The sequence below is a fragment of the Lepidochelys olivacea genome (genome assembly GCF_965140295.1).
Source record: "Lepidochelys olivacea isolate rLepOli2 genome assembly, chromosome: 7".
Lineage (NCBI taxonomy): Eukaryota > Metazoa > Chordata > Testudines > Cheloniidae > Lepidochelys > Lepidochelys olivacea.
Genome location: NC_140417.1, coordinates 69075670 through 69090879, shown reverse-complemented (window position 1 = coordinate 69090879; position 15210 = coordinate 69075670). Strand labels below are relative to the sequence as shown.

The window sequence follows — 15210 nt, the reverse complement described above, 5'->3', positions numbered from 1 at the left end:
TGTTGGGAGAAACCAGACTGACACAGGCACCTCCTGGGATATCTGAAGAAGCTGGGTTTGTAGGATTTAACTAAGATGGATATGCATGTTGGTTGACTGTTTCAAAATCCTTTTTCTCTAAATGCTTTGTTCCTAGTATTAAACAGTGCTCTGATTTTGAAAAGGTTGTCTGATCACTAAATTTCACACTAATCACAGACTCCCAGAAGGAAGAACCACAGGTGCCAAATTCTGTCACATCTCCTGGGTAAATACAGTTAATACATAGGATACTAAAAAAAAAGGAGTACTTGTGAAGTGATGTCCGATGAAGTGAGCTGTAGCTCACAAAAGCTTATGCTCAAATACATTTGTTAGTCTCTAAGGTGCCACAAGCACTCCTTTTCTTTTTGCGGCTACAGACTAACACAGCTGCTACTCTGAAACCTGACATAGGATACTGTAGCCCAGGCCGTGGTATAAGAGTGGGAGATTTGTGGAATTCCATCCCAGGAGAGGCAAGGGCATGAGGCCTGACATCTAATGGGGTGCATTAAGAGAGACCAGGAAGGGGATGGAGGTGGAGTTAGTCCTACAACCATGAAAAGCCACTTCACAAGCCCTCTATGATAAGAGTTGCAAGAAGGCTGTTCAGGGGTTAGCTGTAGGGGATATGATCTGTATGTACATTTGTTATAACTTAATTAGAGGAACTCAAGTTTCTAAAATTTTGTATGGAATATACTCATTCCTTACCTATGAGGAAATCTACTAGTTCAAAATAAAAAGTGTAAATTGTCCCATCGGTATGAACTCGTCTATATATTTTTGAACTTCTACTATGATGTATTCATTTGGTAAGATTTTACTGGTCTTTTAGTGCAGTCCTTTTTAATGACAAACTCTCTGCCTCATTTTGAGTTTAAACTGGCCTGAATATTTCCTTACGTATAAGTAGAGCTGTTGATTAATCACAGGTAACTCATGCAATTAACTCAAAAAAATAATTTTGATTAAAAAAATTAATTGTGATTAATCACACTGTTAAAAGAATACCAATTGAAATTTATTAAATATTTTTGGTTGTTTTTCTACATTTTCAAATAGATTTATTTCTGTTGCAACACAGAATACAAAGTGTACAGTGCTCACTTTATATTATATTTGATTACAAATATTTGCACTGTAAAAATGATAAAGAAAGTATTTTTCAGTTCACCTCATACAAGTACTGTAATGCAATCTCTTTATTGTGAAAGTGCAACTTACAAATGTAGATTTTTGTTGTTGTTATATAAAGGCACTCAAAAACAAAACTATGTAAAACTTTAGAGCCTATAAATCCACACAGTTCTACTTCTTGTTCAGCCAATCGATAAGCAAACAAGTTTGTTTATATTTATGAGAGATACTGCTGCCTGCTTCTTATTTACAATGTCACCTGAAAGTGAGAACAGGCATTCGCATGGCGCTTTTGTAGCTGGCCTTGCAAGGTATTTACGTGCCAGATATGCTAAACGTTCATATGCCCCTTCATGCGTTGGCCACCATTCCAGAGGACATGCTTCCATGCTGATGATGCTTGTTAAAAAAACAATGCATTAATTAAATTTGTGACTGAACTCTTTGGGGGAGAATGGTATGTCTCCTCTTTTGTTTTACCCGCATTCTGCCATATATTTCGTGTTATAGCGGTCTCCGATGATGACCAAGCACATGTTCTTTTTAAGAATTCTTTCACAGATTTGACAAAATGCAAAGAAGGTGCCAATGTGAGATTTCGAAGGGTAGCTACAGCACTCGACCCAAAGTTTAAGAATTGAAAGTGCCGTCCAAAATCTGAAAGGGACGAGGTGTGGCGCATGCTTTCAGAAGTCTTAAAAGAGCAACACTCTGATGCAGAAACTACAGAACCTGAACCACCAGAAAATAAAATCAGCCTTCTGCTGGTGGTATCTGACTCAGATGATGAAAATGAACATGCTTTGGTCTGCTCTCCTTTGGATCGTTATTCAGCAGAACCTGTAATCAGTATGGACCTGTGGTGGGCAACCTGCAGCCCGCATGCAGCCCATCAGGGCAAGCCACTGATGGACCGCCAGACCATTTGTTTACATTTGCATGTCCGCCCGCAGCTCCCAGTGGCCGCGGTTTGCCGTTCCCGGCCAATGGGAGCTGCGGGAAGAGGCGAGAGCCTGGTGACGCTGCTGTGACCCCCATGTAACAACCTTGTGACCCCCTGAGGGGTCACGACCTGCCGTTTGAGAACCCCTGTGCTATCATGTGTTGTAGTTGTATGTAATATGAAGGTGGAAAGGACACAAGTTTTTCCTCTTATTTCCATGATTCTAACGTTAGGGGTGGACGGATTGTGTCCTGCCACTTACTACCTTAACTGTCATTGTATTTAGGTTTTGTTTGCTAATTGTAGATTTAGGGCTTGCTTCACAGAATTCCAGCTGACTTCAGTGGAAGTTACATGCAAATGAGGGCTGTAAAATAGATTAATGGTGAATGCCCTTCTAGAGAAGTACGATCAGCTATAAATTATCCTTCTCTTCCTCTCCTCTCCCTTACCCCATCTGGAATTTCTTACAATGTGAAAAGCCTATTTGGAGATTGTGACTGAGGCTCTTCCATTCCATCTCTCTAGTCTAAAGTCATGTGCATAAGTGTGTTATGAAACTTTTAAATGGTACATTTTTATTGAGGAAAAACTCCAACAACTTTTGATCCAAATTATTTTGATGGCCTCCTGAATACATACAAGAAAACATGATTTTTGACACTTCCCTCATTCAAATTGGATCCAAAGTATGCATAATCATAAAAAACCTATAGACAACTGAACATACAGGATAAAATAGCTTTTAATAACCTAGATTTTAAAATATGATTGGCCATAGGAGCTGTGCTAAAACCTTATTAAAAACTTTGAAGCAGTTAAAACAAATTCTAAATTTAGCAGGTGCACAGTAGAATTATTCAGAAGATATTTTATGCAATTATTTAACTAGAAATCCAGGATACTGTTTCACAGGCAAAATGTAAAGATGCCAGTTTCATTTGCTTTGTGACTGAGATTTAGTAAAGTCTACCACTTTAAGAACTGTTCTAAAGGGTGCACTATTTCCAAAATTAGCAATTACATATACAGTAATCAAATTGGATCCATTAAATATGAGTACAAAATTAGTAGTGTCATTATATTTGCCAGGACATATTTTTAAAAATCAATATAATAGGTGGTGTAGAATGCAAGGATGTAAGAGGTACAGAAAGTTTAAAGAAAAAAGTGCTCCAAAGTCTTTTATCGTGCACTGCTTTATTTTACTTTCCCATGCAAATACAGACACCAGTCTGCACACACATATTACATTTCAGGATCAGGGCCTTAGTATCTGTGGACCATCATGAACAGAAAGGAAGACTCTTTCCTACTAATTTCCAGAGTACTGTACACAAGAGGAAGATAATTTAGTCAATTCATATACCTTATTTTTTGTCTTTATATTAATTTCAGTTCTTCACTGGATTCATACTTGTCATGTGAAACTACTATGTCTTTGGTTTTCATGTCTTATTCATTCCTAGGTTTGCTGTGTTCTACCAGACATTTCAGAAAGCTTTATGGGATCTTTGCTTGCAGTGTTCTCATTTGAAGCTCCCTCATGAGATGTCCTGTTAGTGATTCATTCAGCTCATTCTCATTCATGTACTGAGCCGTCTTTCCTGTCAGGTTTGTCCTTTGATGGTTCCTGGTTTGTTTCCACAGCTTTACCATCTGCCAAAATGTCGACAACCTTCTCCTTTCTTTCTTTCTATGTATGAAAAGAATGAATTTTTGTGTACAATCAAAAACAAATACACTTTTGGCAAAATAATCAAATCATATTATTATCTGTTTTGTAATATTTATTTCCACAAATAAAGAATGATGTATAATATCAAAAAGGCAGGATTGCTGTTTATTCATTGATTCTCCTTTTTCAGTGATTTTTAGCAGTCCTTAACTCTTGGACTTACTTAACTCTTGATAATGCTTAAGTAACTTAACTTACTTAACTCTTGATAATGCTTATATTTAACTTTGTAACAATTATTTGTTTATTTCCTCAGTCCATTGTGTCTTTATTTTTCTAACTACTTCTTTCATATTATATGCATCAAGAAATCTGTTACCTGCAGCCAGGCATTCAGATACCTGTGAGGAGTAAGTCCAGAATATACACCTTAACACATTTAAACCTGCCATCACCAAACAAAGATCACATTATGTAACAGGCCACCAAAATACCCCAAGAAAACATGCTTCAATACAGAAATAAAACCCCCTCTGACCACACATCTAGTTGTCACCTGTCAAACCACACTGGAATCCATACTGGGGTAACCTCAAACAGCTACAACCCATCCTGAAAGAAATCTTTTCTGAGCCTCCACTTCTGGCTTCCAAACAACCCCCAAGCTCTTCAAGCTTATCAGGAGCTAGCTCCCCAGAGACAAGAACACACCAACTCAAAGTGGCACCAGACCCTGCCAGCACAACGGATGCAAAACCTGTGGACATATCTCCACTGCTACAATGGTCAACACCCGACACAACACGCCTTTGAAGATCCATGGATTCTACATATGCCTATCACAACATGGTAAACCTCATCCAGTGCACAGAATGCCCCAATAGCAACTATGTGGGTGAAACCAGAAAAACACTATGCTCTCAAATGAACTCACAAAGGAAAATTATAAGAAAAAACACCCTATCACCTGTGGGTAAACACTTTTCACAAAGCGATCTCTCTCTTTCTGACCTATCAGTCCTCAAAGGAAACCTGCACAACACTTTCAAAAGATAAGGCAGGAAGCTTAAATTCATAACTCTGCGAGACACTAAAAATCATGGTCTGAATAGAGACACTGGATCTATGGCTTAGTACAACAATCTGTAACCCATTAAACCCCTCTTTTTATCCTATGACTGCAGAGGTGTTAATTGGCCACTCTAGAATGGTCCCGTACATTATGTGCTAACTACCTACGATAAACTATCTATTCCACCTTGCAATTGTGCTGTGACTCTGGCCTGGTTTACACTATAGAGTTAGGTCAACCTATCTCTGTAAGCATCTACATTAAAATGTAGCTCCCACTGATGTAACTCACCTACTACACTGACTTAACTCCACCTCCCTAACAGACATAACGCTTAGGTCGACAGGTCAATCCTGTGTCAGTGTAGACACTGTTGCTTACATCAACTGTTGCTGCCTTTCAGAAGCTGTCCCACAGTGCCCCATGCTGACAGTTAAGTAGGTATAAGGGCTTCTGGTGAGAATGCGCACCGCTGTAAGAAGGAGTGTAGTGTGGACATGCAAAAGCAATTTAATTATGGCAGTGGCTGTACATTGACCTAACTTAGGTCGACTTAATTTTGTAGTGTAGACTTGCCTGCTGAGAGTACCTTTGCCAAGCCATGTTTACACTACACACTTATACTGGTATAACTACGTCGCTCTGGGGGGTGAAAAATCCACACTCCTGAGCAATGTAGTTATACCGACCTGTCCCCTGTTGTACACAGCACTGTGTCAGCAGGAGGGCTTCTCCCATCAACATAGCCATCTCCTCTTGTGGAAATGGATTAACTATGCTGACTCACTCTCCTGTCAGCATAGGAGCATCTTCATTTAGTAATAAACACTGCAGCTGCGCCAGTGCAGTGCTTTAAATGTACACCTGCCCCCAGACCTGAAGAAGACTTCTCTGTGGCTCGAAAGCATGTCTCTCTCACCAACTATTGGTCCAATAAAAGATATTACCTCACACACCTTGTCTTTCTTTCATATTAGGTATGTTGAGTCAGATAAATGATGTTTGGAAATCAATAAACGTAAATCACTCATTTACAGTATTAAATATCAGCTATTCCATTTTCCAGTTAACAAGAGAAAGAATTACCTCATGAATTCAACATTGTGAAGACAAAGAAAGTTGAGCTAGCCAGATAGCTTTGTTTAGCCATGTTTTTAAAATGTGGACAGGACATCTGACATTTCTGAATTTTAGCAAACCAAGTCCCCCTCTACCTAATAGTTTATAACTTCACCCACTGATCTCTCTTCAATAGCCAATGACAAGTGATTTCACCCACTAGCCATATACCCGTTTCCCAGGGCACCAATATTACCATCCTTTTGCCTTCATCTTCTAGGCTTTTATCTAATACTACAACTTATTGTTTCATAACAAGTATAACAAGAAATTTGTTATTCTCAGCACTTTCCTTTAAACTTTTTAAAATAAAGTTTTCATTCATGTGCTGAAATTAAAACTTAATGAGTTTACGATTTAAACATAACATATATGTAATGCTCCTGTAAATATTTCAGAGTGAGACAGCAAAGAAAAAGAAAAACCCAAAGAATAACTAGGTCGCTTTTGTTTTCAGAGAGGAGGAAAAGAATGAATTTTGCACAATTCTCTTTTAAATCCAAGATTTTCTCCACTTATTTTCATTGTAACTATCCATCTCCCTTTAAAGATGGAAACAGGAAATGCTTCTGATGTCAGCAGGCTAATGGGACTCAAGCAGCTTCTCTGACTAGATAGGAGTAGGAACTTCTTGTGACAGTGAATTGCAGAGGTTAACATTAAGCTAGAACAGTTTGTTGCTTTTTAAAAACACACCAAGCATCTTATTTGCTTCCTTAATTTCTGATACACTCTGGAGAGGTATCTTCATGACCCCAACAGGTAAATTTTGTTGCACAAGGAACTCTAGTTCACAGCCAATCAGTGTACATGAGTTTATTCTGTCAGTATGCAGTATATTTACCCAGTTTCTTTTCTATTCATATAATATTGTCCACGCAATCAAAAACCATGACTATTCTTCATTTGGCAATATAGAATTTGATTTTAATCCCATGTTTTCCCACTCTTGTATGGCTGTGTGCTTTTTGAATGCATATTCCCTTTTTTTGGATGAAGGTGTACCGATTCTATTTAAGGTCAGGTTTTCCCTCCCCTAACTTCTTCCCACCACCAACTAGAGACATATATCTGTGAGTGTAGATACCATCCATGACAGTGACTTAAGAGATTAGTCCACGGTCCCAGGTGTTGATGATTTTTGCTATATGTTTCATGCTAGGGTGTCTGCTTCAAACTACAATTTTGTTACACTCATAAGGTATCGCTCCTGTTTAAAAAGGCATATCATCAGCCCTCCACCTGCAACAGAACTATTGATGTTCACAAAGAGCCTGCACTGCAGTGACAAGGTTCAGGTGTGTGTATGAATGTGAGCTAGGGAATTAATAGATAAGGACAGGGGTGGTCAATTTGAGCCTGAGAAGGAGCTAGAATTTACCAATGTACATTGCCAAAGAGCCACAGTAATAAGTCAGCAGCCCCAATTCCGCTCCCAACCCCCTGCTCCCAGTGCCTCCCACCCACTGGCAGCCCCACCAATCAGCACCGCCTCCTCCCTCCCCGCACCTCCCGATCAGCTGTTTCGTGGCATGCAGGAGGCTGTTTGGCAGGGAGGAGCGAGAGCAAGGCCGGCTCAGGGGAGGGGACGGGAAGGGGTGGAGTGGGGGCAGGGCCTGTGGCAGAGCCAGGGGTTGAGCAGTGGGCACCCCTTGGCACATTGGAAAGTTGGCGCCTGTAGTTCCAGCCCCAGAGTCGGTGCCTAGACAAGGAGCCACACATTAACTTCTGAAGAGCCGCATGTGGCTCCGGAGCCACAGGTTGGCCACCCCAGACAAGGAAATAGAGTCAGACTACCTTACTTTGGAAATTTCTAGCTTTAATCAGGCTATGGCACAACATTACTTAAAAAGACACTCAGACATTTGGCTGCAAAACTTAAATTACCTTTGTGATTTTTTTTGTTAAATACATGGCTTTTACTCAAGTTTAGCTGGGTTTTCTTACATTAAAATTCTTCCAGGAACATTTTCATTCTTTAAACTGGCTCATAATGTAAGTCCCACAAATAACAAAACTATGATACATTCTATTCCTTAACTAAACTGAAAAAAGCAGCACATTTCCAGCATATTGTTTCCCAGGCAGATTAAAAGTTGACTGTCTTTTTACTTGTTTGTAGCCATACGTTTTCTTGTTTTATAGAAAAACATTTTTACGGACAAATCATGTTATATCTAAAACACAAAATTATCTACATAAAAAAGAGGTTGCTGAAGTCATTCTTATATTTGATTAAAGATTGGTGCTTGTCTAGTGGTGTATGTCAACCCACTTTTTCAAAGTGTGTCACGTAATCATGGACTAAAGGAGGCAAAGTACTAAGGAACATTAACTGTAGTACCTATGAATGGAGCCAGTAAGACTGTTGAGAACATGTGGTGAGAAAAACTGTTTAGACATTATTTGTATTGTTAGGTATAATACTTACTCTAAATAACAGTCTCATCAACCTCTGCAACCGTTGCCAAATTAGGGGTTCCAGACTTGTTGATCAGTTCTGCTGTCATCTTTCTTGGATACTGTTCAATAATGATCTTCTATGATAAAAGTTACATTTGATTCAAACAAACAAAAAGAGAAACAGACAGACTACATGCCTCATCTCTTTCCCAATGAGGTTTTGCCATTGACTGCAGTGGGAGCAGGATTAGCCCTATACAGAATATTTTTCTAAATTCTTTAACAGTAAGGGTATGTCTCCATTACAAATCTAAGTCGACCTATATTAGGTTGACTTACAGCCACCACAGTAATTACTGTGGTGATGCATGTCCACACCACTCTCCTTGGGTCAGTGGTGCATATCCTCACCAGGGGGAGGCTGGGTGGGGCGGGGAAGAGGAGCTCAGTCTTCTCACCTTGGCTCACATATGGGAGTGGAGTCTGAAGCTGGCTTCCCTTCTCGCCCCGGCTCCCAGCAGGGACCGGGAGGGGGTAGCTGGGATCTAGCTGCCTGGCTTTCTTGTCAATTTCATGGCAGAAGCCGCAAAATTGACAAGACAGCCGATGTGAGGGACACTGTCTACACAGATGCTGTGTCACTCTAACTACACCACCATAAGCCTTACGCCTCTCGTGGAGGTGGAGTTATTATGTCGGTGCAGTAGGGCACTTACATTGGTAGGAGAAAGGCTGTAGTGTAGACACTGACATAATTAGGTCGACATAAGGCTCCCTTCTGTCGACCTAACTGTGTAGTGTAGACCAGCCCTTAGTGCTGAGAACTTCAAACTGGCAGGCTAAGTAGGACATTCAGCACATTATCTCCCAGTAGCTCACACTTCTTTTCTTCATTTCTGCAATGTCCAACTTCACTCATGTTGCTGGTTGTGAGATGCCACGCAAGTCATGGAGAGCCAGCCCCTGGAGTCTCATCTGCATTGGGGAATTTCCTGCCATGGCTAACTCTGGTTCAACTCCACCAATCGTCATGACTTTGGGAGCCTCTGATGGGATGCACAAACCCCACACTGGGCTCAAAGGGGGTTAAAGGACAATACTGGGCCTAGGTAGCCCCATTTCTCCAGACCAGCATGTCCTGGCTGGGGAGGAAGCTTAAAAGGGAGCAACCCAACTTAGATTGGGGAGGAAGTCAGACCTTTCCTGGGGGCTCCTGAACAAGGGTCTTGAAGAAGTCTCCCGGGGAGGAAGGGGACAGAGCCTCGTTGGGGTTGAAGGTCTTTTTTTCCCTTTTGTTATCTTATATTGTACTTGGAACGATGGGGAGAGACAGATGGTAGGAAGTGACCCAGCTGGTAACTCCGAGGGCCAGACACTGACTGAGTCAGAGCCTGGTGGAATTGAAGGACCTGGGCTCCCTTATCAAGTGCCCCTGCTGCAGGAGTGTATAAGCCTCATTCTCCACCGCCTTCACTCCCTGTAAAAAGAGGGCAAGGACACTGAAACCCTGAGGCAAAGCTAAGCCCATACACACAGGTAAGGAACTGGACTGACACCCCCAGGCTCCCTTTCTCCTCCTTCTCTCTCTCTCTTGCTCCCTCTCCCCAGTCGATTCACAGTATGAGTAGGAACAATGGAAGCAGTCATTACATGGAACAAGGGATCCTGGTCTAAGGAGTTTGGCCAGTAAGACTTTTGAGAACATGTGGTGAGAAAAACTTTGCTTTGAATTTAACGTGGCTTGCTAAGTTAGGCAATAGTTGTGTTTTATCTGTATTTTTCTTGTAACTCCATTTGAGATAACAAGATTAGTGCATATCAGTTCTATTAATAAAATGACAGACTTTATATACGAGCTTGTTTTGTCCAGGATAGAGCTGGGCAGTACAAGACCCTACCTTTCTGGGGAAAAATCTGGGAGTGGGAGAGGGTCACCCTGCAGTATAATTCAGGTGCACACAGAGATAGCTCAGGTTTCAGAGTAGCAGTGAGCTGTAGCTCACGGAAGCTTATGCTCAAATAAATTGGTTAGTCTCTAAGGTGCCACAAGTCCTCCTGTTCTTTTTTAGAGATAGCTCAGATTAACTTACATGCTAGAGGGTGTTTGTGAGCAGTCTTGACTGGAAGCCATAGCAGCAATGCCCTGTAAAGGGCTCCCCAGGTTAGAGGGCAGGGGTGACACATCTACTCGTTCGTTTAGATTGTATCCTGGTTATCTCACACCCACTAGATCACCTGGCCCTCCGCAGACCCTATCACACTGCCCCAGAGCAGGGTTTCTCAACCCGTGGATCAGGACCTAAAATTGGGTCACCAGAATGTTGCAGAGGGTAGTGTGGCGCTTCCCGTGGCTCCTGGCCCATGCGGCTGGCTGGGCTTGTCTCTCTGCTGCAAGCACTGCAACCTCCGGGGTCCCAGTGCAACTCAGGCTTGGCTCAGCCGTCATGATGACGGGAGTCTGGGTAGGTCAAATTTGAGCGAGTGGCACTGCAAACCCATGGGCCAGTTCACAACTCACACAAATTTGGTCTAGTCAGGTGGGCGAAGCCAAACCAGAGCAGTGCTACAATCCTGGACGTTGCAATGGCCAGAGCCAAAAGCCAAGCCTAGCCAGCCCCACAGCACAGGAGCTGCAGGAGCTGCCACTGTGGGGTGAGTGCTGGCAGGACCACTCTACCCCGCCCCAAGGGGGCAGAACCCAACCAAAACTACCCCAGGGCCTCCACCCCCAGACTATTTCCTAGGTTGTGACAGGCCATAAACCAGGGGTCTCAAACATGCAGCGGCCGCGGAGTTATTTCCTGCGGCCCATCATAGGTGCGAACTCCCTGGGTGCTCCAGGGCTGGAGCACCCAGGGGGAAAAATTAGTGGATGCTCTGCACCCACCGGCAACCAAGCTCCCCTCCCCCGCCTCCTCCCTCCCCCCAGCGTGCTGCATCCCTGCTCCTCCGCCAACCTCCCAGCACTTCCTGCTGCCAAACAACTGTTTGGCAGCACTTAGAACTTTCCAGGAGGGATGAGGGAGGAGTGGGGATGCCGCGCTCAGGGTAGGAGGCGGAGAAGAGGTGGGGTTGGGGCAGGGATTTGGGGAAGAGGTTGGAATAGGGGCAGGAAGGGGACGGAGTTGGGGTAGGAACTTTGGGGAAGGGGTTGGAATGGGGGTGGGGAAGGGTGGGAAGAGGTGGGGCAGGGGCGAGGCCTTATGGAAGGGGTGGAGTGAGGGCAGGGCCGGGGTAGAGGGAGCAACATTTATGCTACCATTATAACAGGAGAAGGTGCTTGTTTGACAGCAGAGTTGGGTGAACTATTCAGTCATTACAGCCTTCTTCCTCTTTGTGAATTGTCTGCAAACATACTAAGATTTTTATTAATTGAACTTAAATTTATTCATTGGCTTAACTTCAGCATGTTAAATAAGATACCTTCAAATTCAGGTACTTTATTGTACATACTTAAATAGAAATCCTATAGGCTATAAAGGTCTTCCAGTTGTTGTTTTATGATGTTTTTTTTTTAAATATTGACCATATATAAAATCCTGAGATTCAGGATTTAAAAAAAAAAGATTCAGGATTTAAAAAAAGTTAATACATTGACTTTTAATAGCATGCTATATTACTCTTCATTTTTTCATTTTTGACTATACTTTTGTATTGTTGTATGAAAAGGTTTCAGTGATGTGGCCGTCTGGCCAATGTACTAGTCCTCACGTGGCCCTCATGGTGATTTGAGTTTGAGATCCCAGCCATAAACAGTTACAAACGGGTCCTGAGCCCAAAAAAGGTTGATAAGCACTGCCCTAGAGAAGACTAACCAAAGGCTGCTGCCAGCAATTAAAGCAGTTTTGGTTAGACCTCTTAAGTCATATTCATAACACTTGGAGGCCAGAAGGGACCATTAGATCATCTAGTCTGATCTCCTGTGTATCACTGGCCATTAAATTTCACCCAGTTGTTCCTGTATTGAACCCAGTAACTTGTGTTTGACTACAGTATACCTTCCAGAAAGGCATCCAATCTTGATCTGAAGACATCAAGAAATGGAAAATCCATTATCTCCCTGTAGGTTGTTTCAGTGGTGAATCATCTTCATTGTTAAAAATGTGTGCCTAATTTTTCATTTGGGTTCAGTTTCCAGCCACTGGTTCTTGTTATGCCTGTCTCCACTAGATCAAAGAGTCCTTTAGTACCCTTCTCCCTGCGAAGGTGCTTACATACTGTAATCAAGAGACCTGAAGAAGAGCTCTGTGTAAGCTCGAAAGCTTGTCTCTCTCACCAACAGAAGATGGTCTAATAATAGATATTACTTCACCCACCTTGTCTCTCTAATACCGTCACCAAGTCACCGCTCAGGCTATGTCTACACTACAGACCTTACAGCGGTACAGCTGTACTGCTGTGGCTATGCCGCTATAAGGCCTCTCATGTAGCCCCTCTATGCTGTTCACATCAGTGCTTTTGTTGGTGAAATTTATGTCGGTCAGGGGTGTGTTTTTTTCATGAGTTGTTGGATTATAATCTAAATTTCCCATTTAGCCAGGTAGTTGGAGACACTGTGAGAATTCCTTTTCTTTTATCTGTAATATGGGGATACAAATGATTTACCTATCTATTCTAATTACAGGAGTATTGTGAGGATTAATTTTTTAATGTAAAAAACCTCATTTTAGATTAAAACTATTGCATTATTAGATTAAAATATAAAATAATTTTATTAATATTCAATTTTCAAAAGCATGTAAAGATAATAAGATTTCAGTTTTAAAATGTAGTACACAAGATTAAATTCTGCCAGACCTGATAATGTGCTTCAGTTTTCTGCTTGATCAGGAGCTCTTCTGCTTTCAGTTTTTGTACCACTTCCAGTTCTATCAGGGCCTTTGCATGATCTTTTATCAGCTGGGCCCTCTCTACCTTCCTCTAGTGTTGCAGAAAAATTATGACATTGACCAATGACAAAATATGGAAACTAAAATCAGCCATATTGGGATTAAATGTCAAAAAAGATTTTTTTAAAATGGAAGGAAATTCACCTCTTCTTCTTTATTTAAATTTTTCTTGTATTTGTAAAGCCAGTATGCCAGATAATTAATTGGGTCTGCTGGCCGATGCTCTGCCACCTCTGCAAGTCCTTCAGTTAAGCATTTTCCTATGCATTTCTTGAGGTACTCTGTATCCATTCTTATCTTCTACCAAGCGCTGCACCAGTATATTAACTGAAATGTTTCAGACATTATTGAGTGAGAACATGTGCACTAACAAAAGGTTTCATAAAAAGAAAAGGAGGACTTGTGGCACCTTAGAGACATTGGTGGTCATGCAAATCTCTCCTTGGTGATACATCTCAACCTTGACATGGGGAACAATTTCTGGTAGTAAAGGAGTAATTCAGCCTTAATGGCCAATACATTCTTGGATGTCACAGCTAAGAAAGGTGGCAACTGAGCTGTTGGTTTTGTGAGATGAACAACACTATACTGATACCAGCAACTCACTTCACATAACCTATTGAAAAGACATCTGCTGGTAAACACTTTCGGTTACTACCAGCTTGGTTCTCTAGAGGTGAAAGTCCCTGTATTGCACTTCTACAGGAGGGACTCATGTGGACTGGGAGTGCAGGAACACATTGGGACGGGGCAGAAGTGCCTGACTGAATGAGAGATGCTAGAGGTCAACCAGGGTCTGGAGGGGGGTAGCTCCCTAACAATCCTTCCCGTCCCACAAAAAACCTATTCCATACTTTTCCTACCCATACCCTCATTTCCCACCCATTCCCACAACCCTCCAAGTTCACACCCAGGCTCCTTCCCAGCAATTCACTTCCCTCTCCCTCAGCTCCTCCATTACCCCTGACTCCCCCAAGCTTTTGCTTTTGAAGGGTGCAGGAAATATTGTTCTGTATTGTAGTTTAAATGAATTATTACACAGAGATCTGTATTAATACACCTAGTAAGGAATCTATTTGTCAAAAAAACATTTCCTGAATCTTTTTTCATGTCTGTATTGTTACAGACATACCTGCTGACAGCTATTTTGAAATAAATGACCTAAACTAATTGAAACTGGTGTGATTATATGGTGTTATTTTGACAAATAAAATATGCAGAATTTTAAAACACTGTGCACAGACTTTTTAATTTTTTGTTGTAGAATTCCACCAGGAGTAAGTCTTGTACACCGGAGTCTGCTTGAGTGAGAGCCCCTCCTGTCCAGGTTACTGGGGTTATTCTGTCCTCTCCAGGAACAGACCAGGGGCTCTTTACCTTCCCCATGGGTAGCTACCGCAATGAGCAGCCAGGGAGGTGGCACGCTGCTGGTATTACACGAGTGAGAGTAGCAGAGGTTTCTCTTGTGTAAAGATCAGTCACTCACCCCCAGGTGTAGGGGACGGGACAGTCCTTTGACCGCAGGGTGACAGGCTCCCGAGCCGGGCTGCACGCTGGAGCCCCACTATCACTCCCGCCCCAGGCTGCGTGCCCGGGGCTGACCCCACCAGACGCCCGCTGCGATGCCGCCGCCGCCCAGGGGTGGGCGGAGCGCGGTCGCGTCCCGCAGAGCCGGGCACTACTCCCCGCATCCCTCAGCGCGCCGGGGCCGCAGTCTTCGCCGAGAGGGGCAGGACCCTGCGCCCCCGCTCCGGCGCACACGCCGGGATCCCACCGTGTCCGGCTCTCCAAGGCGAACTGCCCCCAGGCCAAGCCGATGTTCTGCCAACGCCCAGCCCCGACGGGGTTAACCCCGCCACCGTACTCACGTGACAGCCCCCAACACCAGCCCCACCACCAATCCTACCGCCTGGGTCACCGGGCGGCTGCCTAGCGACGGGACGCT

The 15210-nt window shown here is 42.9% G+C and overlaps 1 protein-coding gene across 2 annotated transcripts; it reads right to left on the bottom strand.

The window, feature by feature from the left end:
- Nucleotides 1-3787: 3787 nt before the first annotated feature.
- LOC311524290 (DPY30 domain-containing protein 1-like) lies at nt 3788-15155 on the bottom strand. Of its 2 annotated transcripts, XM_084635234.1 has the most exons (4): nt 14752-15155; nt 13410-13592; nt 13174-13296; nt 8405-8513 (listed from the first exon to the last, which is right to left on the bottom strand). In XM_084635234.1, exons 2-4 carry the CDS (start codon nt 13554-13556, stop codon nt 8406-8408), a joined length of 378 nt encoding a protein of 125 aa, XP_084491360.1. In that variant the 5' UTR covers nt 13557-13592; nt 14752-15155; the 3' UTR covers nt 8405. The 2 variants fall into 2 exon arrangements, 1 of the variants encoding a protein (XP_084491360.1); XR_014712518.1 differs by lacking the exons at nt 13174-13296; nt 13410-13592 and adding an exon at nt 3788-3800.
- Between the last annotated feature and the right edge of the window lie 55 nt (nt 15156-15210).

What these genes read in the sequence shown, in the direction of transcription:
- LOC311524290 (XM_084635234.1), bottom strand. Translation starts at nt 13,556, where the DNA reads ATGGATACAGAGTACCTCAAGAAATGCATAGGAAAATGCTTAACTGAA. An exon ending in ATTTAAATAAAGAAGAAGAG is followed by an intron (nt 13,297 to 13,409) that starts GTGAATTTCCTT and finishes CTGCAACACTAG; the next exon opens with AGGAAGGTAGAGAGGGCCCA. An exon ending in AAACTGAAGCACATTATCAG is followed by an intron (nt 8,514 to 13,173) that starts GTCTGGCAGAAT and finishes CTTTTATCATAG; the next exon opens with AAGATCATTATTGAACAGTA.